The following is a 27,227-nucleotide window of genomic DNA, read 5'->3' as shown; positions in this document are numbered from 1 at the left end:
GCTTGGCACATGCAGGTGAGGTTATTGAAATATGAACCAAGAAATAGGACATTTCTTAGCCTTTAAAAGCAAGCATAGAAATTGTGGAAACCATGGAAGAGTTTAATGCATTTTTTGTGTATTATAGATCTATTTTTCCAAACTGTTCTTCCTATCTCTGCTTGGATCACTGTTATTGTAAAAATAGCCTGTACACTTTCTTTCTGTAAACTACCAGTTACTGTTGAATAGGTCACAGAGAATAAACCTTGTCCTTCGTTACCAACAGATGGAGTGATTTTATTGACACCAGTAAAGGGAAATAGAAATATTCTCCCACACAATTATGCTAAGGCACAAAGTTCAGATTCAAGCCCAGGTTATTAAATCTGATACTGGAATTGGTGAGTGAAAATATCTGGCAAATAGAGGCAGAGCACTTGGCTCACAGCCGTAAGGTGTGTGACACCTGGCTGTGAGTTGTGCTCTCTATGAGTTTGTGGTGCCTCCGGCCTCCTGTCCTGCCCCTCCCGCGTTGCTGCCCTCTCTGCTACCAGCCAGCCTTGCCAGGACATGCCTGAGTGTTATTTAAACGCTCTGTGAGCCTGAAGAGGGGTCTTTTTGGTAGCATTAGATACCTCTGCAACACTTATCTGGTGAGAGCAGACACTGAGGTAGGTCATAGTGGTAAAAGAAAGAAAAAATTGCCTTGATTCTCATTCTGCTGGGTGCAGTATGTTATTGCATATTTTAAGGAAACCTGTAGGAGGGAACTGTAATTCTAAGAGCTGTAAAGTGTCCAGGGCTTGAGCTTGCAGTGTAAAAGATGAAGCCAGTGGTACTGTACAATCTGATGACTCTCTGGTAGTGTATGTGAAATAAACAGGCTGCAGAGAGTTAATGCATGAGTGGACAGGCGTGCCCTGTGCCCAGTCCCGATGGGCCTGTGCTGCTGCAGTAGGTGCTGGATAAAACTGTAGCCCCATCTTCTCTGCTAAGGAGTGAGTGGGGGCCTGGGGGAAAGGCAGCTGGTGTGGTGCAGACTGGACCTCACCACGGCAGAGAACTCTGGTTCTGTGGCCAGCCTTCCCTCAACTACAGCGAGTCCTAAATTTATCCATGTTAAGACCTCTCCCTCCTTACTCCTCATTAGAGGAGGCTTTGACAGTAACCTGGAAGCAACAGGAACTTGCTCCCTTCTTCCAGCGTAAGCCAGCTTTCAGTTAATGGCAAAGGTTTAGGCAGGAAATACTCAGAGTCCCAGCTGAGCTGTTAGCTGCTGTCTGCTCTCTGGTAACCTCCCTTGTCATCCGCCTTTCTTCTCCCCATCCCCAAAACATGGTCCTTCTTAGAAACTTCAGGGACTTCCTGAATCCTGTCTGAAAGGCTGGGCAGGTTAGCTTGGGCATACCAGGTATTACAGCATTGCCAGCTGTTGTTTGTGACCTTTCAGCTGTTCTGCAGGTTTTCAGCGTGAAACAGAGCTTGTGCTGGCTTTTTTAAAGGCTTCAACTCGGAGTAGCACTGCAATAGGCTTTCTGAAATATGAGGAGAGTCACTGGGGAGACCAGCATCTTGTTGGTGCTATCTGGGTTGCAAGAGGTCACACATGATTCTCAAGTGGTTCAGTACTTTTAAAATTGAAACTAAATGCCTTTCCCACCTTAACCACTGCTTTAATAAAACTATAAGGAGGTGACTTGCTTGACTTTGCTGGCAATGCTGTTGCAGCATTAACAGAGGATGTTGATCACTGCCCTTACCTTGTGTAAACAGTGACACACACTGGTTTGTACTGCTACCATCCATCTCACCGGGTCAGGAGCATAGCCCTTCCATTGCAAAAGACTTTTTGTGGAGCAATCCAGTTCATCAGCATGAAAAAGTGCTTGACATTAGTCCCGGAATCATCACTTGATTCTAGTTATGCAAAACCCATTAAGAAAGACTTCTCTCTTTTTTGCCTTAATTTTCCTTTAATTTAAAAAATTCTTTTAATCACATCCTTAAAATCAATCAAAATAAACAGAGCTGCAGCAGACTGGAACAATGGCCCAGAGTCTGTACGTATGGAAGGTTTAATTTACATAAAAATCAGTGCAGATCTTTTTCCAAAAGCAACAAGCCATTCCATTCCCCCCGTCCCAAATCATCTTTTTAAGAAGAGGAAAGGGGAACCTGAAATACAAGTCAAAGAGGAAAAGAATTGATAGATCAAGCAACAATAAAATCAGTATCATGTTTGTAAATATTCTTTTGAGCAGTTGCAGCAAAAAATAGCACCTTCAAAGCCCCTTTGTAGAATATATGTGGAAACCAAGGCTTTCCAAGGAGTTTAAATGAGTTAGAGACATGACATGATGTTTTGCTTATGGGCAAGAATCCTCTCCTTCAACTTTAACTGTTTGGGTTTGTGTACAGTTAATAGAAAGAAATCAATACCTGTAGAAGGTGACTTATTCATCCCAAGATAAACACCTAAATTAGTTTAGATCTGCTGGAGTTACCATTCCTGTGGAAGGAAGCTAAATGACTAAAGGTAGGCAAAATGAATCCCTTCCTGACTGACCTGACTTTCAATGGCATTTGTACTCCTAAACCATTTAGGCATTCTTGGAGAAGGGAGGGACCCAAGCCCTTACATTCCCTTCTAGCTTTTCTGAAAACTCTTGTTTTGCCCTGAGCCATGACTCATTAGGGGATAAACCCCATGTGGCTCGCTAGACATGAGTATTCATGAAGCTCAGGGTCAGATCTCCATTCACTCACTGTCTTGGTTTGAAAATGATTCGATTCCTTTGATTATTGGATGCAGAAAAGTGAAAGAGGAGAATGTTCCTTTCTCACACAGCAAAGCATATATAAAGGTTAATTTCAGGGAATTCTGATTAAATGGATTTTGGACAATTCTTGCATATCTATGCTTCCTTGTGCTTTGAAGTTCTGATCAGTTGCTCCTGGAGCTGGTCTTTGCTGGGTGATGAATCAAAGCTAAGTGTAGAGGATCTTTGGATTTCCAAGTAAAATGGGAGATGGAACATTGGGGTCAGTGAGCTCAACCGCCCTGCACAGCAGGGATTTGCAAGCAGGTGGGCAGCGCTGCTACAGCCTATCAAGCTTCTCGGCATGGATTGCAAGTGTCGTAGCATCCTTCAGATGTCTCCTGTATACAGCTGCCTGATCCCAGCGTCAGTCCTTGCCAGTTGTGTGGATCAGGTCCTCATGCACGTATTCCTACAAGTTTCATAGTTGATATAAGTTAATGCAGCTCTGTGGAAGTTGGTGCAACTGAGGGCCATTTGTGGCTGTTAATTGTCTGGCCTAGCAGACAAGCTTCTTCTTACAGGCTGTAGCTTTTGGTGTTTTGATGAGGACTGGGTTGGCAGATCAACATGTCCCTAATCTGCCTGCACTGCTGTACTTAAAGACCAAACAAACCTTCCAGCAAATAACTAAAACTCTTGAGTCCCTGAGATCCTTTGCTTTTGCCAGAAGGCCAGGAATTGGCCTGGGTTATTGGATGGGCTGGGCTGTGACACAATACTTCAGTATCACACCCGCCCTGTTGCAGCATGGAGAACAAATCTACAGGCTCTGCTAGTGGAGCCAGATTCAGTCAAGTGCTGAAGCATATGCTCAGAGCTATTGTATCAGTAAAGGAGGAAAGAGCCTGGGAGCTTCATGGAGCAGGAGCACCCTGAACTTAACTGATCCATGCACAGACCCCAGGGTGCTTGGAGTGGCCTCTCAGCCTGCAGCTGGCTTTTCTGCTCCTCCTGCACTCCACTTGGTTTCTTTAACAGAAAAGAGATGTAATGATGGCAGGAACAGCATTCCTCCCTTCCCTCTCCCATCCTTCCTTCAACCAGTACATGCACTCCTTCAACAAGCTCAGCAGTCTCCTAGAGCACACTTCTCTGGGGTGTTGCCTGCTTGTTTTTTAGACTCACGTAATAGTCTCTAAACCCTCTCTTTTCTCACCCAATCACCCCCAGCTTTGTTCCATTTACATCAGTCACTGTTTGGTTCTTCCCAACGCCTTTTGTTCACTATGGGTTCTTGCAGCTCAGATACAAATATCTCCCGGTCCTCTGGAAACCATTCATTATTTATTCTGAGGGGAGGGTAGGGGGCCCTAGGCTTCTTCCCAGCTTTGCCAATTGAAATGCAGTGCCAGTTTGGTGGGTAGGGAGGGGCAGGTGGGTTGGATGGATAATGTCTTCTGCTCTCAGGGCCCAGCTGTGCAGGTGAGGTGAAATTCCCAGAAATACGTAGCCTTCAAGTTTTCTAGGAGTATGTGGCTGAAACAATCCAACAGGGCCCTGGGGGAGAGGGGGAGAAAGGCTGACGCCTTGTTTACTGCCTGCTTGGTATTGGCACACTCCTCCCTGCAGGGCTGGATGGTGTGTAAGCAGGCAGCAGGGAGCTTGTGATGCAAATCCCTGTGAGCAGAGCTCTGCTGAGAGTCTCTAATTAGGGGCTGTGGTCCCCTGTCCTTCGATGAATCTCTGCCACTTATAAATTGGGAGAAAGATTTCTTTAAGGGGGGTTTGTGTCATTTTTTTGGAGGGTCAGGGGAGCTGTGAACTGTTTCCCTACAATGGAGTTGAGGAAAGTTGTTTCCTATTGAAAAAGCAGGTAAGCAGGTACAAGCTTTTAAATTTTAAATTTAAAAATATTCCACAGCCGGATCAAGGGCAGGTTCCTTAGTACATTACAGCTGTGCAGAAAGAAGGATTTGGGGAGGGGGATTTAGCAAAAGGCTTAAATATTGCTCAAAGTTTTAACACCTGAGAAACAAGTATGTGGCAGGGGTGCTTCAGGAAACAGCTTCCACTCTGTACTGTGCTCTGTGCTAAGTAAAACCCTCAGGCACAAAGCCAAAATGAAGTTGTTACTCAACTAAAGAATCCCCCACTCTTCCTCTAGACACTGAACTCTTTAACACTGGACACAGTGACAGCATTGATGCAAGGGATGTCCAGCTTTTGTCATCTAGGTGCACTCTGAACTGTCAGGTAGTGAAGATCCTGTGGCTCTGTCCCAACTAGTGTATCTGGTGCTCCAGCTGTTTCTCTAAACTAGCCCCACGTGTCTCTAAACTGCCCTGGGCCTGGGACTGCCTAACCCAGCAGTGTGTTGGGCTGCAGAGCAGTATGTGCGACCACCCTGCCTTCGGGATCTGGTGATCTCTCTGCACAGCATAACCTTGCTCTCTGTCTGCTTGTCTGATGCCAGACAGATATCTCAGTGATGAGACCAGGGTAAGGTCTTGTTTGTATGTATGTGTGTAGGGGTCATAAGGGGTGTTCGATGAAACCTGACCTTGACAAGCATCTTGCAGTTAACACGCAGTGAGAGCCACTGGTTAATCACACAGTTCCTGCTCTCCCATCACCCTTCTGAGCAGAGAGAGACTGGAGCAGCTTTGGAAACTGGGAGCTGCTGAACTGCAAATGCAAACTGAGATAGAAATGATGGAGAGTGTGAAGGAGAGGAGCAAACAGGCAGTGGTCTTCCTTTTCATTGAAGCCCCTGGGAGGTGGTTCAGGGGACCAGTTCCACAAGAATCCAGGGTTCCTCCGAGACCCAGATGTGCTGCTCAGCTGGTGGATTTCACAGGGGAAGACTGAGGAGGAAGAAGGGAGCAGTTCTGAGAGCGATGAAATGCTCAGCGCTCCAAGTGGATTTGCCATTTCATTGTTAATGTTTTTCTTTGTAAACGTTTGCATAATGCTGTGGATGACAGCTGAAAGGGAAGAAAGTCAGAAATCAAAATGAAAGGCTTTTGGAAATGTCTCTGAAGGAGAAGTTGGGAATGATTTTCTGGAATAAAAGCAGTCTGGAAATTTCCTTTGTGAAAGGGAGTTTCAATTCTCTACACAGCTCAACACCTTAATCCCTGACTTCTGTTTTAGGCAGACAGTGCAGCCCCCGCCTCCCCCAGGCACACAGAGAAGTCAAACCACAGTCAGCACTTCTATGATACCAATTCCTATTTTACATTTATAGCTGTTCTTGCACCAACTACTTCAGGCATTCAGCTTGCTCTGATTTACATGTCAGCTCTTCAATATACAGAGAATTGAGGCTTTCCATTCTCGTCCTTTCAATGATACCAAACATGGGTGCTGCAAATAGTCGTGGTCGGTAAGCCCTGACCCCCCTCCCTATCACAGATGTTTGTTCCCTTGAGAGCTAGCCTGACAACTCCCATGGCTGCTGCAGTGCTGCGCTCAGTGTGGCGAGAGCCATCTGCCTGCCCTTCGTGGGGTCGTGTCAAGTGCAGTCCTTGGAGGACAGGCTTTCTTCAGATTTGAGATTCCCTCCAGGCTCAGGCATGCAGTGCATGAAGCAGAAAGGGATCTTGCTCTTCAAATTCTTGAACTGCTTTTATAAAAATTATTTTCTCGGATTTGACACTGCTTGCTTCCCTTGCAAATTTTTCCTTGCTATGCTGTGAAGCATCCCAGGCACATGCTGGCATGAGGTGTGCCTGCTAGGCCACCATGCCTACTGATTTATTTTTGGCATAGACACCTGCAGAGTGCCACAGTACAGCCAGGTGAAGGGTGCCTGTGGGTGCAGGCAGACACGGCCATTCATGGGGACACTTCCTCTGTGGAGAGGCTGGGGCCGGTGCAGCAAGAGGAAAGGAGACAGGAGGGAAAAGTTTAAGCACCAAACAGGCATGAAAGCAAAATACAAAACCTCTCAGCTTCCAGGTGGACTCTGTCCTTCATCCTGTTGTGTAGAGACCAGCTATAAAGAAACTTCCATTTTCCTCTTTGTTTTATTCACATGTTAACATCTGAACTTCCTGAAAAATTGCTGCCCAGTGCCCAGAGCAATTCTGAGGGGCTTTTTGATGAGAACAGCAATGGTCCCAGAGAGTTCGGAAGCTGAAATTACCACTGCAGCACTTGAGCTTAATGTCTTGGGGATGACTGGGAGGTTGTCTCAGGTTGCAAGTGCAGTCTTCCCATAGGCCTGCTGGACTGAAGCTCAAATTTTCTGTGCTTGATTTTCTGGGCTGTGGTGGAAGTGAGGGTGAACTGCTGCCTTGGGATCATCTGAATTATGTCTGAGGCACTGGGGAGTAGGCAGCCACAGGATGGGCCTTAGAGAACAGTAAACCCTCATTCTTGGCTGTTTTGATGCACTTCAGTGTTCAGGCATGTTTTCCGTTTGAGTGGCTTGCATGATAAAACTCAAGCAGGCTCCTGAATCCTCACAAGTCTCCAAACAATCTGCTGGAATCCTTTTCAAAGGTTCCAGTGGCAATTCAAGGACAATTCCCTTCCTTCGATGACTTAGGGGTGTTACAGTACATGGACTGCAAATCCATTCACAAGGAAGATCCCTTTTTATTGCAGCATCATAAATTCCTCCCCATCCCCTGGTGCAAGGACCACCCAGGGCACTAGCAAGCTGGGCTGGAGGGAGGTTCCCACTGCAGCCCACCCTCCCTGGCATGAATGGCTTCCTGGGCGTAGGCATGCTGAGAAGAGACTACAGAGAATCACTGCAATTGCGGCTGAGTCATTTTTATTATTGCAGTTTGTAGGGTTTTTTTGAAAAAAGCAGAATTTCTACTCAGTCCTTTCGAATGTGGTTCAGTTAGAGAAAATAAGGGTGAGAGTCGCTGTGTGTTCAGTGCCTTCCTTAGCCGTTTGTATGGCCAAATAAACTGTTGCTCACTGTGATCTGTCAATGAACTACACCCGCTCGGTGGGAGGAAACAGGCTCAACCCACTGCTCCCTGCCCTCAGGAAGGTTCCTCTCTGGCAGGCCCAGCCACAGCTTCCCTGTCAGTTCTCCACTCAGGAAGCTGTGCTCAAGAAGGAAAGAAACAGCAGCACTAACGTGACTGGCATGTGTTCCATACACATGCCATTCTTGCTCATAATTGGCTTTTTGTCTCTAATCCCAGACGATTGACAGAGGGGAGAACTTTGCAAAATTTAAAATAATTAAAAAAGAATAAAAAGAGGGCAGAATTATAGCCCATGTGGGAGAAGGGGAGAGAGATATTTTGATCCTTTCAATCTGTGCAATGTCTAGAGTCAGAGGCTCCTAATGTAGGAATGGGTTTATAGATATTCTTGTGAAGCATCTAATAATACACAGAACCCTTTGCTCTGTCTCTGGTGTGTGACTGGGTCTCTTAGCCATGACCTAGTCATACACAATGCTCGGCAGCACAGAGGCTGAGCCCAGGCTTGAAGTTTTTACAGCTTGGTAATCAGACCCGGTTGGAGCCTGGCATTTCTGCCTCGTGAAGAATTCCACAATTTGAGTTTAATTTTGTTTTGAATGAAAACAATGTAAAAATTGCCTGTGGAAAAAAGTGTCAGGCTTCTTGAAGGGGGGAAGTTGGTAAAACAAAATGTTTTATTTTGACTTGGAGAGATTTTTAAGGAAAAATTCACATTTGGTATAATACAAAAATATTCCCAAGTGAAAAATATACTTTTCTACTCTGAAAACTCATGGGTTTTTTCTTCCTAAGTTATTCCTTTTCCCTGGGCCCCATCAGGAATGATGCTTTCTAACAGGGAACATATTCTGAAAGAAAGTTTCCAATCAATTTTAGAAATAGTAAATCTTCACAAGATCCTACTCAGCAGTCATGAGCTGAGGTGGAGAGAAGGGAGGGAGAAGCCGACGTATTGATCACATCTGGGATCTTGTGTTGTACAGTTTGCAAAATTGTCCTAAATCACGTTGTACTTGTGCTAGCCTGATGCCCTCTGTTCCCTGCAGAGTGGAGGAGAAGAGCCTGGGGTAAGACACGAACAGTGCGAGAGCTGGACATTTAGGGCAAGAACCTAGCACTGGGAGCAGAAAAGCTGCCACTCCTACTGTTGTGCCGTGGCTCAGTACCCAGGCAGCACTCTGCTGTCCAAATGGAAATGCTGCACCTAGAGCTGCATCGAACTGGGCGGTTTAGGTTTTCAGACTGGAACTAGGAAATTGCCTCCTGGGTTTTGGCAGGATGAGAACTGCAATTCTTTCCAGGTTGGAAGTAGTTTCTTCCTAACTTCCTAAGTCAGCTCCATAATTTCCTCCAAATCTTGTTCTAGTTACAAAATTGAAAGGCTTGCACAAGTTGGACTGAGGAGCAGAAATGGTCCTGTATTTCTGCCCAGCTCTGACAAGTGTGTAATGCTTCCCTTTTCTCTGGACAGCAGAGACCTGAAGATGGCAACGCTGCATCCAGACCTCTAGGTCTTATCAGATGTGATTCAGTGCCATAATCTTGGGGAGGCAGCAGTGAAATGATGATGCCCTTAGTTACCTGTCTAACAAAAAATGTCACCTGTTTTGGGTGACTACTCAATGCTTCAGCCTTGCCTCCAGCACTGTTTTGACCCTGTTAATCAGCCAATTTTTATAGTACCTTGTTGCTTAAGAAAGACTTGAGAGTGCTTCATGACCCCTGTACAGTCAGGATCAAGTGTATTTTCATGCTTACATTTTGACATCAGTCCAGCAGGCCAGTCACAACACACATCCATCACAATTGAGTGCAATTCAAACCTCCAGGTTTTTAGACTACCTTTCTTATTTTGAAAACAAGGCTCATTTTAATGCTGAATGTCACATCTGGAAAATATTTGCATATTTTTCTTCTCTCAATCAAAGAGCTGAATGGGAGGCTTTTATCAGAGTGGCTGACATGCATTCTTTTTTAATCTCTTTTAGAGATTATGTTTTTTCCTCTGATGCATCCAAACAGATCCTTCAAGTGATAGAAAAGGTGAGAAAAAAATTGAAAAGAACAAAAATGCTGGAAGCGTGACATGTATACCCCTGGACAGCTGTAGCATGCAGCTGTGTGACAAGAGCTTAGGTGAAAGAGTGATGCCTTTTCAAAACTGTCCTTTAAGAGTGGGCAATGAGCTGTGCTAGAGTCAGGAACATGTGAAAGATTGTTGCAAGGGCCAGATTTGAAGTTTGTAAATAATAGGAACAGTAATAATTCTAACAGGAAAGTGGGAGAAGGACTAATTAAAAAAAGCAGAAATGCTTTCTTTGCAGTGCTGGCAACTATACACCAACATGAACCTGCATAGTAAAGCTGAGCAGACACAAGTGAAAGTAACCAATCTCCTTTCCAAGGGAAGTCAACCATTAAAAGAAAATAGACAACACCAACTGCAACCAGGGAATAACTCTGTTGGTTTTAATATTTTCATGGATTATTTGCAATGTAGGTAAGGGAATTAGGTTTCTTTTTTTTTAAAAAAGTAACAGTTGGATGTTACCACATTGGTGTACTTTAAGCCCTGTGAGACATCTTAACATCCTCCTTTCTTGTCTTTCTGCTTAAAGGCATGAAAACTGAGCCACCTATTTAGCAAAGTGCTTGGCATCACCAAGATGAGAGTATTTGAGCTCTCTTACAGGCTCAGCTTTCATTTCAGTGGGTCTGATTCTGATCTTAGGGGAGCAACAAGGACTGTCTGTTGCAGTCTGACTGGCAGAAACCGAGCCTGTGCATGCATGAGAGAACAGAATCAAACCTACCAAAACTACTTCTGGCTCTTGGTTGCTAGCTGCCGCCTGTACACAACCCTGATTTTTCCATTTCCCTTCAGCTCAAAGAAAAGGAAAAAAAAAGTTAAATGAAAATGGAAAAGCCAGAAAACAATCCCCCCAAACAACCCATATAGGCTGTCTGTTAGATTCAAGGCTTTGATCCTCTATTTGCACAGAAAGGAAGACATAGAGCTGCTAACTCCCATTGCACAGGGCCAAGGGGGTTCTGCAAAGCATCAATGGACAGACAGGATTAGTTTGAACACAGATTGCATACCTGTAGTCCTCCTTCTGGAGGGCTGTATATGTACCACAAGAATAACAGCTGCTGACCCCAGGAGTTCACAAAAGAGACCTGTGCCAGGACAGAACCTCACTAGCTGCAGTCCAGCGAATGTCTCTGATGACTCGCTTAAAACTTGAGGTCAGCCTGAACTTCCAAGCATCTTCAAGATAGTTCCTGGATAATGGGGACTTCCAAGCATTGGCTGGGATGGACACCTTTTTTTGTCATTGATTTCCAAGAGGACAGTGAGGGAACAAGACGAGAGACTCTTGGTCAAGGAGCTGTAATGGAGGATACAGCTCAGACGTTAGAGCAGCAAAGCTAGGGCTTATACAGCGCAAGAGCATCTGTCCCTGTTGTTATGCATGTGCTGCTCCAGGCATGCAGGGGCATTTACTAGGAACTGGTGCTTTCTTCCGTCCTCCAAGCGTGACAGAAGTTGGGGGCCTGTGGTGCAAAGGGTGCTCTTTAAAAAAGGAGGTATAAACTGTAACTGAATTTATTGGAACGCAGGGTTGTTTTGTCAGGGGATGTGATGGAGGAAAGGAAGGGTTCAAGCTTTGAGAAGCAAACTTGGGTGAGAACAGGCACCTTTTCACTCTTTCGAACACTGTAAATAATAATTAAAAAAAAAGACCAAATGGCTGCCCTCCCCTGTCCCTCCCTCCCAATCCCAAGGCTTGCCTTCACATCATGCTCTTCCTGTACTGAGACTGTGAGCTCTGTTTGGGTTTTGAGTCCGACTGCTGCAGTTCAAACTGTTTGTACAGGTCCCTCAACTCTTTGATCTCCTGCAACACCCTCTTGGCTTGGCTCCAGGTGGAGGAAGCCTCCCCCAGCAACCTCTCCGATTCCTGCAGGATCCTTTCAGAGTCCGACTTGGAAGATGATGAGGAAGAAGAGGTGGTGGTGGTGGTGCTGGTGTTGGAATCCTTGGTCTTTCTCCTGCCTTCCCCGTAGCCCTTCACCTCTGTCAGCAGTTCCTGAGTTTTTTCCAGTTTCAGTGCAACCAGTTCTTGTATCCGGGACAGCTGCTCTGGTTCTGCTGAGGCAAACTGAGCCTCCAGCCCCCTCCTCAGCACCGCCCGGTGCGTGGAAGAGTCCCGCCGAGACAGAATTTCTTCCATGGAGGCACATTTATTCTTTTCTGAGTGCGAGAGCTTTTTGGGGACCTGTGGTGTGTACATGGTCCCTTTGTCAAAGGAGTCATTGCACTGCCCGGATCTGTCCCATGAGGTCACCTCCCGTCTCGGGAGGCTCCCTGTCCGGCCTTTCTCCGATGACTTGACGTTCTCTGAATCTGACCGGCGCCGTCCAGCAGTAAGATGTGCCACTGACTTATCCAGATCCACCCGGAAACTCTCTTCGCAGGTGCTGTGATCCTCTGGAGAGGCGTCTTCCTCCTGGATCAGGTCGAGTGTCAGCATGCCATCAGAGGTTGAGGTAGATGCCTGAAGAAGCAGACAAAGAAAAGCTGTGTTGTCACAGGAACAGGCATGGCTGCACGCTACTTCTGAGTGTCTCTTATACCTGAGATATGCATCACCTGTGCTGGGATGCGAAGATGGACCACGAATACTAGCAAGCGTGACCTAGTGACGGAGGCACATATATGCTGGGTTCGTGGTTCTAGCTGAGATGTGGATCGGCTGAACAGTCTTGGACAAGCCATCTATGCTAATCCATGACTGAGTTCCCCAGCTGTGTGGCTATTCTCCATCAGAAACTTGAAGGAGCATTTCATTTTCAGCATCAGGAAAATGGGTGTCAGTGAAGGCAAGCTACCACTTTGCAAAAGGGTTTGCACAATGCAACAGTCTACTAGAATGGAGGACTAGATCTGATCACCCAGTACAGCCCTGGGTCTTAGGACAATTTTCAGTTCAGGCCAGAACTTGTATCTACTTGTAAATGAAATCGTTACAAGGGAACTTTACCTGTGCAGGTGTATGGAATTTGTTATACGTACCACAGCCATCAAATGTCCCCGTGTTGGAGGGCGTCGGGAGTGCTGTATTTTTGCTCTGTCACGTGTTGGGTGGGCGAGGTAGCTGTCCTCTTCGACAGTAACCTAAAGTGGTGACAAAGGCTAGAGAATGTCTGGGAGCACAGGAAATACAAGCCATTCCTAGTTTCTGTAGCTGTAATTAGCCAGATGCACTGGGGCAGATCATTTATTCCTCCAGGATTCCCTTTCTCTTGTGACCTGGCCATATGCTGAGGATGAACTTCTCCCACATACCTCTGGGCCAGGATCCTTCGCTAAAGGCTGTCAGGCAGGAGTGCTCAGCAGGCAGAAGCTTGGGTTGCAAACAGTGAATCCTGACCTCAAACACAGATTTTGCAATTGTGTAGAGCAAATGTTTGATGAACAGGAGGAAAGCTGTGATCACCACCTGAACCAAACCTAGTGCTGAGCTGCAATGAGAAAGGCAGTGCATTCCTGACGTGCTAACTTGCTGGACTCCTCTGGCTGCCAAGCTGTGCCAGGATTGTGTCTGGGGAGCACAGCCTGACCACCTGGTGTTACTGGGTGGCTACATTACAGTCTGTAACACCCTCCCTAGGGAGTGTGCTCAGGCACACACAGAACTGATAGGTTTGTAAAACCTGCCTGCATGTACTGGTCCCAAGGGCCATCACTGGTCCAGGACTTGTAGGTGGGACTCGCTGATCTATGTGCTTACAGAGTTGCACAGAGGAGATTTGCAGGTAGAGCCAGCAAGGAATGGGGTGTGGGAATCCAGCCTTAGAAGAGTCTTGGGGTGTTTCCCTAGTCTCTCCCCTCTGTGCCTTGATGGGATCAGATCTACTGAAGTAATTCCTGACAATTATCTGTTGAATCTGTTTGTAAAGTTTCAGTGACAGACTTTCCTTGAAGCAATCTATACCATTGTTTGCTATGCTGCTTTCTGCTCTACAGCTTTTCCTATGGTCTGACCTTTGTTTTCCTTCACTACAGGGTTTTGTGTTGCCATCCAAGAGAACAAACAGCATCACAGCTGTGGGCTGCCTGTATTGCGGTAAGCTGAATGTGGATGAGATAGATCTGAGACAGATCTAAACTGAAGAATAGGTGTCATGAAGCATTAATGTGAGACAGCATTGAAATGCTCTTTCAAACTGCAGCCCTGGTAGTGAGGGGCACAGCCTTCTCAAGGTAGTTGTCATTCACACTGGAATAAACTATGTGGGAATGCTCATACTGATCTAAACCTGGTCTCTGTCAGCTCAGCTGTGGTTTTAAGCGTAGACTTTGTCTCCAGGAGGAGGCTGAATTGATGTTGCTTTGGTTTGTTTTTTTTTCTAGTAGAAGCTGCTTTGTATAATTGTGGTAGTTACTTTGGGAGTTTCATGCAGCAATAATGCTCCCACTTTGGAAGTGGTAGGAGCTATGCTAGTTAGATGTGTTCTCAAGTGGGCAGGGCTATACTGTTCCAGGGTCCTCCTATTGCTGTCCCACAGTGCACTGATGCCTCATCTCTCTGGTTGTCCCTTCTTTTTCCACTAAATGGAGAGCCTGACTTGTCTTGACAGAAATATATATGCCACACAGTGCTGAGAAGGCAGGATTAAACATTCCTGGTTTGATTCTTGAACAGTAGGAAAGGATCTGCAAAGTTTCAATGCCTAATAAGTCCCCTTCCTTCAGCCAAAAGAGTGGAAATGGGCCTGTCTCTGGGAGATGGTGATTGAGAGGGGAGGGGTAGGCGGGATGAAGATGGACTGAGGTGGGTTGACAGATGGTGCCGTGCTATTAGGGTGCTCTGAAGATAGCATAGGACTATATTGGTTTTCAGTTAATTCCTTAATTCAGTTCCACTACTTAAAGCTCCTTTGCAAACATGAGCACACTGCATGTTCACTCAAGAGCAGTGGATGGGAGAAAAGACTCTCCAAAGCCCTGGGAAATAATTCCAAACATAGTCCCACCATCCCTGTGTGAGGCAAGGCTGGGCTCCAAAGTGTAGGCATCTCACTGGGGCGAGGTGTGCTGGGGGAGCACAGAGCCTTGGCAGCTGCCCCCTGCCATGACTTTGCATCGGTGCTGCATATTAATGCCGAGGCTGGGAGGACCAAACTTTCCCAGACCTTTGGAAGAGCTCACTCTATAGGTGTTAGTGGCTGTGTTTGAGTGCAGTCCATAAAAAACCAATGGCTTTGCACTCCTTTTAAATAGGAAATGGAGAGGATAGGAGGGGCTGCTGCTGTCTCCCGCAGTCTAAAATCTTCATCCAAGATTAAAGTTGAGACAATGGAGCCTGGGTCCAGCCCTCAGAGTCCTGCTTACCTCATCTAAGATGCGGTTTTTAGCACGTGTGATTGCAGAGTTGAGGGCATTAATCCAGGACTCTTTCTCTTCTGGACTCACAGCCAGGAAGATCAGATTTGGTGCCTACAAAAGAGGGAATTCAGGTCAGTGCCAGTGACTAAACTCATACAGAGATGCTTTCACACTGTCCCTGCCCACAGAAAAGCTACACGGCCTTTACAGCTGGCTTGCCTTAGTGGGAAAATGCAAAGCAGACCTGATCCTTCAGTCCTGCAAAACGGCACTGGTCTGCCACACACTGCACCTGGCCTCTCTGCTTCTTGGCAGCCCTTTCCAAAGCAGACCATGATTCCTTACAGTACCCAGCTTTTCAAACCAAAAGCTGTGTACCATATTTACTTCCCTCGTGGCTGCAGTTCTTCCTTCCCCCTCTTTGCCCTCCCACACACCATCCTAGATTTTGCCCTCATCAAACGATGATGCAGCCTTTCTGTGCATCTGCTGCTCACATGCGATTTATCTGTTGCCACCTCAGATTTTGACAGAGTCTGTTAGACAAGCAGCTACAGTAGGTACCCACAGAAGGAACCAGATTTTCCATACTTTGATATGTCAGATGCACACTGAGGGCAGAGCAGTTCTGAAAATACAGCATGTACACGGGATGCAGGATCCTTAGGGGTTTTTTTAAGTTAGATACTCAGTAGAAATGAGTTTTAGCCTTCACGGCATTTTGTTCAATTCTCTCCATTGCTCAGGGCGCTTGGGGACAGTGCAGCCGCTTTCCATTTTCCCCTTCCCTTTTCGCATTTCATGGTGTTATACAATCCTTATCAAAGTGTGGGGCGGGCAAGCTTGGTCTACTGAAACAAGTCAGAATGAATAGTGTAAATCCAGATCACATGTGTGGCTGTGGGTGGGTGCGTGCCAGAGACAGCTTGTAGTTGGAGACTGGCTCTCTTTTTGCCGTGGCAACTGAGACCTCGTGGGAAGTCCTGCTCCTAGGTAGCAGTGCCCCCATTCTGGCACTCGTTAGCTTTCCTCTGGGCAGAAAGTACTCCTGGGACAAATTCCTGTGCAGTTCTTTTGATGCTGCCCAAATCTGAGCAGCAAACCCAGGGACCATCAGCACCCCTCCCTTCCCTGTCTCCTCCTGTGAATAAACAAGTGCAGTCAGCTAAACCACAACTGCCACAAGTGGCGGCAGTAAAATGGCTTTGTCCTTGCTCCTGGCAAATGTTCTGATACCTTCCTTTCCCAAAGTCAGAATACTCTCAGGTAAACGGATCCAGAGGTAAGTGCTTGGTCGTATTTGCTTAGTACACCAGAGGCCTGAGTCCTCTCCCAGCAGAAACACTGCTTCTCTTTCCATATGCCACTGTTGCTATCGGTCCTGACGTGGTAAATAGACATTCATATATTTTAAACCACGAGACATGATCTGGACTCCTACACAACTCAGGCTATCCAGTTTCACCCCCCAATTACTGTGTCAAACTTCAGGCCTGGAGCAGGCAACTGAGAGGCAGCCTAGCCTGCACCAAGAGCTAATGGCTTTCTTCGGCTGACTGTGTGCTTGAGAGCAAAGTGTACCGTGTTTCCAGGCTCTCTGGAGTGGGCGAGGGTAAATTTGCTGTGGTTCTTTTTGCTTCTGCTTTTGGACTTCCTGAGCTCTTCACATTTCTCATAATCACTCAGGTCAAACATTTCCTGTATGTTTTTTTCATCTTTTACCTGCAAAACAAAAATAAAATTACAGCCTTGCAGATGTCAGACAGAGAGGCAGTAGTAACAGGGCTGCTGCTCCAAGCGAGCGGGGTGCCTCGCTGAGCTGCTGTCTGCACAGGGGGTTTCAATGTACAGAATGTGTGCTGGAGCCTCTGGTGTGTTAGGTGGTCACTGAAACATTGTGCAAGAGTCTTCCACCTTAAGACACAAATGCCATAATGGCACTATTAGCTGGGGAGTGCTACACTTGGTTTTGGGGGGGAGAAGCAGAGATTTTCAACATGATAGTTTTGACTTGAGTCTCTTCTGGAATGAGGGGGACATATTTATTAGGATAACTTGAAAATCACAGTCTCCTCGGTTAATTCCTGCTTTGCTACAGATTCCTTTGGGACTTAACTGCCTCTCCCACCCCCAAAGTTACTGGGGCTAGGCTGAACTGATATGCAGGTGTGATCAGACACAGGTTTTTATGCTTGTGAACCCTCAAAATGAACAGGATTTACTCCAGCAGCAAGGAGAGGACCCTGTCTGCTAGGAGAAGGTTCATGTGGAGGCAGGAGATGCTGGCAAGAGGTGTACTTTCATCTGCTGATTAAAAGGGGCAATCATATTAGCGCTTGTTGCTTTTCTGGAGAGAGCATAACAAAAGTTTGAGGGATAAAGATTAGCACTTCCTATTTTTACCCTGGTGATATTACTGAAGCCTGTGCTGACAGCTGATTTGGGGGGTGGATGAAGCACATCCAGTCCCAGATTACCAACACGATGCGTGTGCTGCTCTCCCCTGCTGCTGAGCCTTATCCCTTGTGAAGGGGCCATGGGCAGAACTCATCCAGGCACCAGTGACTGCCCAGATTGTGGAGTTTGTTTCGGCAGCTGCTTGCCAGGCTTTCACTGGTGGGTGGCTGGCCAGGTCTCCAGAGACCTTCGGCAGTCAGGGGATTCGTGGAAGGTTTCAAGAAGGAAGAGAGTGCTCGGGCTTGGCCTTCACTGACAGAATCATTTCTTCGTTGTCCTTTAGAGAGCCATCGAGTGGCCACTTTGCAGCTTCTACAAGATCTCACTTCTTCCATTTCCATTCCCCAACACCTTCTGTATCAGCCAAGGTGTGACAGGCACACAGCTATAGATAAATATTGCAGACCTTTAAAGATGTGACTTGCACAGGGTCACAAAGGCTGTGTGGCTGAGCTGGGGAGGAAGCCAGGGTTCTTGACGCTGTCCCATGACAGACAGACCCCTGGTGTGAAGGTGCCACTGCTCAGAGGACACTTGGAGTAAAGAAGGGAATGCACAGCCTGTCTTCTGCCTGGCCCCCTTTAGTTTTGTATGGCCTTCCTTTTCACTGCTCTCTTTAATGCGCTATCCTCACATCCCACTTCTACAACAGGGCAGCACTACTCTTTCCACAGTAAACATAAGGAATGTAGGTAACTGGGATGGGAAAGAACTTGGTTTTGCGTGTCTGCTAAGGACAGAACTGTAGCAGGCTCAAATCCATGTCAATCTGCTTAATCCGACTACAGCCAGGGTCATTAAAAGCTGGAATCTGCACTGGAGTTTTTGTAACTCAGGTGGCAGAAAGGCAGACGGTGATGAGGTCTTAGCTCTTGGATTTCTTGAAAGGACTCCACCCATTTAATATGTTTCCTCCCTAGTTTTGGGAGGCACTGAAGGAATTCCCCATGTTTTTTTCAATAGAAGTTAAACAAAGAGGCTGACTAAAATGCTGTAACCAGCTTCCTAACCAGAGACACAGATAAACTGACCATCTGGCCTTGCATAATGACTGCAGTTTCCCATCTATCCTTTTTCCTTCTATCCCCTGAGTTTGTCTTCAAGAACTAGGAGGCAGTCACAGTACACAGCTATTCTTGAAGACCCAGAAGCTATTGCTTATTTCTGCTTATAACAGCCACTGTGCATGGGCTATTATGAACAGATATGGAAATGTACCTCACAGATAATGCCTATCTACATATCCTCCCCGTGCATTTCTAATCGGCTTTTATCTCTTCCCAGTACCATCCTACAATCCACCTCTTTCCAAGAATCTTGGCTGAATTCAGCCCTATTCATTTGCCGCAGGAAAAGCTGATCCCCTCTGAGCCCCCAGCTGTGAGACAGCAGCTGAGGCAGGAGTCCTTACTCCAGATGTTTGCTCATGTAGGTCACTGGGACTTCCCCAGCTCTTCCCTCCTTTCTCAGACACGCAGAGCCTGCACTGTGAACTCATGGGAGCTGGGACTCAAATATCTTGCCTCTAGGAACATCTACAGGAGGCTGCAGAAAGGACGGGTGTAATTGGTTCAGATAAATACCCTTTGGATGTACTAGTCCTTTAAAAGACTTGGACTGACAAGTGCCAGGGCTCTAACACCCTGCTTGTCTACGCATGATGCTCAGGCATGATGCTCAGACGGTGTATCACTTTCACCGAAGTGCCATATGTGTGTGTAGACCAGTTACAAAATGCTTAAGAACTGAGAATAAGCAACATCTATTTGCATTAAAAGGACGATGTCGGGGTCCCATTTCTAAGTTGCAGACAAGGTGGGCAGGTTCAGCCTCCCCCCCTCCCACCCCAGGTATTTTGTGGGTGGGTGCATGCATGGGTACCGTTAAGGATGTGGGCCAGAGTGAGTCAGGTGCCTAAGGGTATGTCTGCCCTTCAGCCAGAGCTGCAGCACAGGGAGGAAGGGCAGGTTCGTGCTCACTTTGAATTGATTCCCTCTTGTACACAGCCTTGGTAGTATAATGAGGCCATAAAATGAATGGGGCTGTAATTTAGTCATTTGAATGTGGCTTTGTTCTGCCTTGGTGGTGGGAAGAGGTCTCAGCATCAGCCTGAAATGGGCTCCATTGCGGTAGTGCAGTGGCAGTGATTTCACAGGGCATGGGAAGGACAGCAGTCTCGTCTCACAAGGGGCATTGCCAACTGATTTGCCCTTCTCTCCTGCACTGAGACATGGAGGCAGAGAAGTAAGCAGCAGAGCAAAAGAACAGAGCATTCAGTGTGTAAACAGTGAAACTAGAGAGAAGGAAGGTGAAAGGCAAACTTCAAAAGTACCAGCCAGCTCTTTTGTCCTTTGTGGGAGGCTACTGAGGCCGAAAAGAGGGAGGTGGTGGCATGAATTACAGAACTGAGCAACCTCAGAGGCAGGAGAGAATGAGTGCTCAGAGGCTGAAGATAGTCATGCAGCCCATCCTTTTTAAAAAAAAAGCAAAAAGCAACCCCTAAAGATGCACAAAACTCTGGAACCACATGGTCAGCGAAGCCTAAATCCTGGTCACCTATGTCAATAGGAGGTGGGTGACAAACCTGCAGGGTGTCTACTCTCCTCCACATTTTCAGTGAGATTAGAGCCATGCAAATAAAACCCTTCAGGTTTCACCAGCAGAGAATTTGGCTTGATGTGTTCCCAGCACCCAAGCAACTATGGGTCTTTGCATGAAGTTTTGGAGACCTTTGGGAAGAAGTAGCCTCAGGTGTCAGTTCTCAGTAGCAGGGAACGAAGCATGATTTCTCTGTCACCCGGTGTGGTTTGTAAGGGGAATGGCAGGGGCAGCACAGTAGCATTGATCTTCATTTATGTCAGGGTGACCTACCACAGCTCGTCACGCACCCAGGGTGCTCTGTGTCTGAGGAATTAATCCTAGTACTGGAGATTTACTATGACCAATACATTTGCTTGTTTGTTTTCCTCTTCTTTGCTGAATATAGATTAAACACAGATTTTTGAAAGTGAGGGGTGATTTTTAGTCTCAGATGCTAAACTTGAAACACTTCAAGAAAAGGTCTGATTTCTGGGAAGGGCTGAGTATGTCCTCTGAATAGTCTTCAGTCTGGTCCCCCATGCCCAGACAGTTTGTCTAACTTGCAGAGAAGATGGCTTAAACAGGCTCTCCAGGACCTGACAGTTCTTCTTTAGTACAGATCCTTTTAGGGAGTGAAAAAGAAGCTTCCCTCTCTGGGGTGGTGTATCCTCTCCTGTCTACTGCATGAGTTTGCACACCTGCCTGTGAAGCAGCTGGGGCTCTGCAGACGTAGCTATTTTTTGGATCCTGCTGCTTTCACTAGTCTTTCTTAAGGTCTCCCACACTGTAGTTTGAGGCTGAGAGGAATCAGGGACTGCTTGGCTTAATGTGCTAGGAAGGGAGAGGCCTGGATGGTTGATTTTGGCAAAATCATTCCCAGCTGGGAGGTGGCCAGCAGGTCTTTCCTTCCTCACAGCTGCTGAGTGCCTGGCATGCAGTGAGCTGACTCAGAGCTTTGTGGGCAGGTAGGTCCTGTACTCCTCGCCCTGCAGGGAAGCTCTGGATTGAAACAATTAAGGTAAATAAATCCCAGCAATTGCTGCCATGGCTGTCTGCTGGCTTTGCTATCTGTATTGCACCTGCCCTAGGCGGACAGAACAATTTCTTGTCCTGGGGTTCAGCCTGGCTCCTGCCTGTGCTCCCAGAAATGCTTCCACGCTCCAAGTAGGCTAGGCAAGGGAAGGGAAACTGAGGCACAGAGCGGTGTCCCCCATCACCTAAGACAAAGCCAGATCCCTAAAGCAGGGTACGTTAGACCCTAGAGCCATTAGACCAGACAGTCCCTGCACTCCCAGTGGCAGCTGCCACTGCTTGGAGTGTAGCTACACTGCAGACAGCCATGCAGCCACCGGCTAATCTGGGCCTGCAGTCAGTGGTGAGATGTACTGAGGCTGACATTGCTGGCGCATTGCTAAAGTTCAAGGAGGGGAGCTGCATTCCTCACACGCCTCGCCCCCGCAGCTGCTGCCCCAGCAGGGTCAGCCCGAACGTATGCCAGCCATGATGGCACTCCCTGTGTCTCTGGGACGTGGCGATCCTGTGGACATGTAGGACATCAGAACATCAGCCATGGTACCCAAAGTACCTTCTCTCAAAGGCTTGTAGGGCTTATTTCTAGCCTTCCAGCTAGTCATGCTTCCAAAGGTCTGTTTTCTCCTGTGTGAATGCTCCTTTACAGCATTCTGGCAATGGGAGGATCCCTAATGCGGTTTAAATTAACTGCCCCTTGGGTGTCTTGCTGACAGAGAGTTAAAATTCCCTCCCTCATCAAGCTGTCACCGGCAACAACTCCAAACCTCTTTGATTCAGATCCGGGCTGCAGTCACTCAGTCACCAGGCAAAGTTCTGCAGTCTTCCTTAGATTTGTTTGGTGGTGATTTGCCTGAGCAGTTCCCTGTTGAGATGTGACATGCTCAAAGCAAATGCGGAAGGTGCAGAAAATCACAAGACACCAAGTATAACATATCCACGAGACATTCAAGAGGTCATAATGTGTCTCAGGGTGTAACAAGAAACCTACAGATTCTTGGTGAGGCTGAATATCCAAACATGGGCAGTCTCGGGGACAGCATCAGCCATGTTCCCCTCTCAAGCTAGGATGAAAGTTTCACTTCCTCAAGCTGAGCAGTTCTACCATCTATCAAGGGACAGAGATTTCTGCAGAGCTTAGCTAAAATCAGGCTGTCACTAAGATAGGAATTCATGCATGTCTGCAACACGAGCTCTGGCGGTGCTGGGAAGCAGCAGTGGTGAGGGGACTGGCAGGTGACGGGGGAGACCTGAGTTTAATGGCCTGTCCTGTCACTGGCTCTTTGTTCTTCTCAGTTCCCTGGCTGCACAAGGGAGGTAACTGTGCGGTTCTGGTCTGCAAGGGAACTAGAAGAAGAAATACAGGAAACATTGGGAGAGTTTCAGGTATTACAATAACAGAGACCTGCAAAATGCTATGCACAGGGGGTAAAATGGCCCGTGTACAGTAGGATACTGCAGATGGTCCAATTTTTCCTTCTTTAGTATCAGTTAAAGTGCATGTGTGGCAAGAAGACAGGAATATAGATTGTGTGTTTGTGCAGTCACTGGTGCAGCAGGACCGCGGTGTCAGCCAGAGCCTCCGGACCTCGGTAGAATAGAAGTGGCAGTGCTCCAAGAGACTGCCTCCCATCTGCACACCTGCATCCTGAGTGGGAGATTGCACCATGAACTCGGTAGCTCAAGGGCATAAGCATGACCTTCCAGGCCTTTTCACTGCCAGACTGCTGCCCTGAGCTAACGAGGGGGTGGCAGCAGAAAATTGCTACCTACTCCAGTCCCTTGCCCCAAAGAGTTATCAGCCAAGGCTACCAGAAACACAGGTCTCTTAGAGTCAACTGGCCCCTGAACAACACCCTATGCTGGAACCAGCTCTTTTGCATCCCACTGCTGCGCTGTAATCCCAAGGCCGTGCTGCCTCATCTCACAAGCTACCTCTGTTGTGGGGAAAGGGAGTCAGGCTGTGTGTCGTTTGTGCCTAAGTGTTCTTTGACCCTCTCTCTGGTTGTGCAGGATGGTGTCATTTCGCTGAAACTTTTCACCTTGCTCTGTGAAGTGTAGAGCAAGAGCAGGAGAGGAAAGGAAGGGGCAGCCGGTCCCAGCCATGCAGTCACAGACTATTCTTGGCTACAGCTGAAAGCCAAGGGTTTAAACATCAGACTGACACTTAGTACCATCCCTGTCTGTAAACATGTATGTAGTTGCACAGCTCTGATTTACACCTTGTGCACGCTGAATGCAATGGACAGCAACATATTTTCTTCACCTACCAACCACAGACATGACACAGAGCCAGAAAACATGGCCACCCCATACACAGCGGCATTCACCAAGTGCAAATGCACATCATGAAGCATCGTCACAGTACCAAGTGCGTGAGCAGCACATGCACAGAAACACCACAAGTACTTTGCAGGCTCCATCACATGCATGAAACATGTATGTGAATGTTAGACACTACTTTGAATGTGCACAGACACGCACACGCCCCTTCCAGGCAGAGAGCGAGCTGCACAGTGTTTGATGGTGCTGTAACAAATAAGGAGCGAGAACAGACTACTTTTCAAGTGCTCTTGTGCTAATTGAGTCGATGCTTTTGGTAGCAAACAAGAAAAGGCTTAAGGAAGCCCCGAGAAGCATTTCCTCATTAACATCTCGTCATCACAGAGTCCGTTCATGCTGTCTGGACAGCCCTGGGCCTCCTGACAGGAAGTGGTAGGAGCCCAGCTGTGTCTGTGTTAGTCTGACTGCTATTCCCAAGTGTAAAGCAATAACAAAGCTGTGCTAGAAACAAGAGAACAATTACCAGAAATTTGCAGGGGGGGAGGGAACCGGTGTGGAGGACAGCAAGGGGAAAGAATGCAAAAATGATACTGAGAAGATGTTCTTTTGCTTAGCAGAGCTCAGCTCACTTCAGCACATCTTGTCTTGCATGTTTCTGCCCTGAATGCTTTTTTTGGCTGATGACCAAATACTAAATAATGAAGGGGTTTTTTTGCATAAGTTCACAGAGTTCGGCTTGCAGCAGGGGTACAGATCTCTGTGCAGGCTCAGAGCCCCTGGCTGAACAAGGTCTGTAAGCCTCAGCTACCATTTTGGTGCGTGGTTGGAAGAGCCAAAGGTTCTAGGTGTTAGAGCAAGTTTCACAGGTTCCAAAGGTTGATGCCCTAATAAAAGAACATAACTCAAAAGCTCTGTTTGCATTTTGCAGGTATATCAGCTGATCTGATAAAATATATTTCTTCTCCTTACAGGCTTGGCTTCTGCCAGGCAGAAAGCCCAGGCTTCCATCAGGCATTCACATCTTCTCCTAACCAAAATAAATAAATCAGGGCTAGTCTCTAACCTGCAAGCTGAGGTCCTAGGTAGGCAATTGAAAAAGCACACAGATTCCCAGCAGGTATCAATGTGGATATTGATGGGATTTTGGTAGTCTGACTCTGCCTGTGGGAGTTAGCCTTTTGAAAACCTATCCATTCAGCCCTTCCAGATATCAGACTGGTGCTTAGCTCCAAGCAGTTTTACTGCTCCGTGTTGTCTTCATGCAACATCATTACCTGCCCTGAGCTGACATCTTTCTCAAGGGATCCCATGGTGTGTGACAATTGTCCCTTCCTAGGCACCTTGTGCCTTAGGGAGATGAGTGTTATTAGCCCTGCTTTCCAGATGGAGAAATTCAGGCAAAAGTAAATAAATGTCTGGTTTGAATTCATTTAGTGAGTGCATGGCACAACTGAGGATAGCATTCAGGAGTCCTGGTATTTAACCCCTTCTTCTGTGGTGCTTTGAGCTGACAGGGAGAGGACAGGAGTCCTGCTTTACCCACTAAACAACCTGCCTTCTGTTCTAGAGCAGCCACTGAGCTTAAGAGGAGCTGACAAGAAACACCAAGGTTAATATGTGAGTTAACTCATAAGCTCATAAGCTCCACATTGCTCTGATGGCTTTGATGGAACAAAAATAATTTATAGCAGAGGAGGACTTTGATCTTTTGCGGAAACAGACAATTGAGTCTCCTCTCCCATCACTGCAGAAATCGGGCTGAGATTCAACCTGTCTAGTGACCATTTCCACTAGAGTTTTCTATTCACGTCTCCTCAGGGTCTCCGCTACTTAATTCTCTCTCTGGCTGCATCCAGTGCCTGCCCCATCAGCCACAGCAGCAGTGGCAGGGATTCAGAAGTGGAGAGGCCTTTCTCCAGAGTAGCAAAGAGCCTCTCACACAACTCATCAGCGCAACCCAGCAGTGGCTCCATTTCCTCCACTGGGCTTAATCTGGTGTGTGAAAAAACAAAAGAGGCTCCATCCTGTTCTGATTGACAAATCCCAATTTATTAAGCTATTTCCAGGAGCTGCAGGCACCTGCTGCCAGGAAAGCGAGCATACAGAGGGAGCCTCGTGCTCCAGGAGCAGAGTTCTGAACACGTGTTAGGACCTGTGGACAGGAGGGAGTCCTGGCTATGGGCCTCCCCGGGGCAGATCTCAGTTCTTGTTGGTATGTGAAGGCCTGGATTTGCTAAGAAATAAAGGTCCAGTCAGTATCAAAAACCCACGACGTGTGTTAAAAGACCCATCTGTCTTTGAACAGAGAGTCTTGGAAACGCACAGCAACAGGGAGTCACACCAAACGCATGCCCTCCGTCCACACACACGCACACAAGCTTGCTCACCCAGACAGGCAGTGCACTGTACCACGTGCCAGGTGGCTGGAGCCACCTCATATATTGAGATTCCCGGAGATGCCGGACCCAGTGACACAGGCATATTCTTCATTCCCACAGGCACACAGAGTCACTTCAGTGCACATGCAGGCAGCCAGATGTTACCTTTGTAACCACATTTCTACACAACCACAGTTTCTTCCATATAAAGACACAGGCAGTCACTGCTGCATGTTATTTATGGTCTTTCACACACATATTCATACACGTAGAGCCACAGTGCTGCTTCAGTTGCACATGTGTTAGTTTTTTCCCTGTAAAGAAATACACACACGCTCCCTGAAACAAACACAAGTGCTCCTTGTTCAGAACTAGCACCCACATGGCCCCTCAGCCAGCGTCGTCCCTCTTCTGGGCTCAGAGCACACAGATATTTGAGCGGTAGCTACCTGGACATATTTGGGAGGGAGGGATGGACAGACAGACATCTTTTTCCTGCACATCTTCACTGGTATAGATTACTGTATGAATACATTCTTGCTTGTGCAGGCTTTCCTTAGCCAAGTAGAGCCTTTTGCTGTCAGTTTATTCTCCAGGGTTCAAACAGTTGAGGTACTGGAGAGAGACATAACCACCCACCCAGCAGTGTTGGGTGTCCAGGACATCCCAGTGGTACCGCAGCCAGTGGCAGTCTAGCTGGTGACTTCAGGGTGGCCAGGATTTTGGAAAACATTCTTGTTTTCCCAGGCAAGATCCAGAGTATTTCCCATCAAAGGGAGAGTTCGCACAACTGCTTAAAGGAGTGTATTGTGCCAACGCAGCACGGCTTTGCTGTCCCGGACAGCTGCTGTGCAGGTCTGGGCTGCAGACAGAGGGGCTGGGAGGATCCTCCAAATGGGGCAGCTCTGGAGGCGTTTGCTAGCATGGAGCCCAGCTGCTCGGCTGGCCTCCCCTGTGAGCATTCCCCTGTTAGGAGTGCAGGCACCACAGCGTATTTGTAGCAGGTACTTCCAGAAGCTGCTCAGGGCTTATGGGCACTGAATAGCTCTCTGGAAGTGCCCTTTCCCTCTCCCTAGCAAAGGTACTCTGAGGAGGTCCTAAGCTCTGGCAGAATGCAGCCCGTGGGCTCAGGCGGTCAGTTCAGCCTGGGTGGCAGTCAGGCCTCCTGTCCTGCCTGCAGAGACACTGCGGTGACAGTCCCAGCGTCCTTGTTCTGCCTTTGCTTCAGCAGAGCCAAGTTTCTCCCTCTACCCACCCATATGACTCCTTCCCCCACTGAATGGTGGTGAGATGTCCCTGAAAAGTTCCTGTGTCTCTCTCTAAGTCCCCCCAAAACCACATACACAACCTCCCTGCTAAATCAACTGTGAATTACAGTATTATTCAATCCCATCGCTGATACTGC

General features: G+C 47.3%; 1 protein-coding gene across 4 annotated transcripts in view; it reads right to left on the bottom strand.

Annotated features, from left to right (window-relative positions):
- Positions 1-1,464: 1,464 nt before the first annotated feature.
- Positions 1,465-27,227, bottom strand: part of PLEKHO1 (pleckstrin homology domain containing O1) — a 29,026-nt gene continuing 3,263 nt past the window's right edge. For 2 of the 4 annotated variants that reach the window (XM_030023817.2, XM_041126116.1), the window contains exons 3-6: positions 16,677-16,817; positions 15,102-15,206; positions 12,780-12,881; positions 7,511-12,261 (exon numbers count right to left, since the gene is read on the bottom strand). In XM_030023817.2, the coding sequence (XP_029879677.1) occupies positions 11,497-12,261; positions 12,780-12,881; positions 15,102-15,206; positions 16,677-16,817 (1,113 nt within the window). In that variant the 3' untranslated portion in view covers positions 7,511-11,496. Of the gene's footprint in view, positions 5,729-7,510; positions 12,262-12,779; positions 12,882-15,101; positions 15,207-16,676; positions 16,818-27,227 lie in introns of those variants that run through there. The other 2 variants (XM_030023816.2, XM_030023815.2) reach the window with 2 other exon arrangements.

Source organism: Aquila chrysaetos, chromosome 9 (assembly GCF_900496995.4).
Source record: "Aquila chrysaetos chrysaetos chromosome 9, bAquChr1.4, whole genome shotgun sequence".
Classification (NCBI taxonomy): Eukaryota; Metazoa; Chordata; class Aves; order Accipitriformes; family Accipitridae; genus Aquila; species Aquila chrysaetos.
Note: the sequence above shows the minus strand (reverse complement) of the source record. Positions and strands in the feature narration are given on the sequence as shown.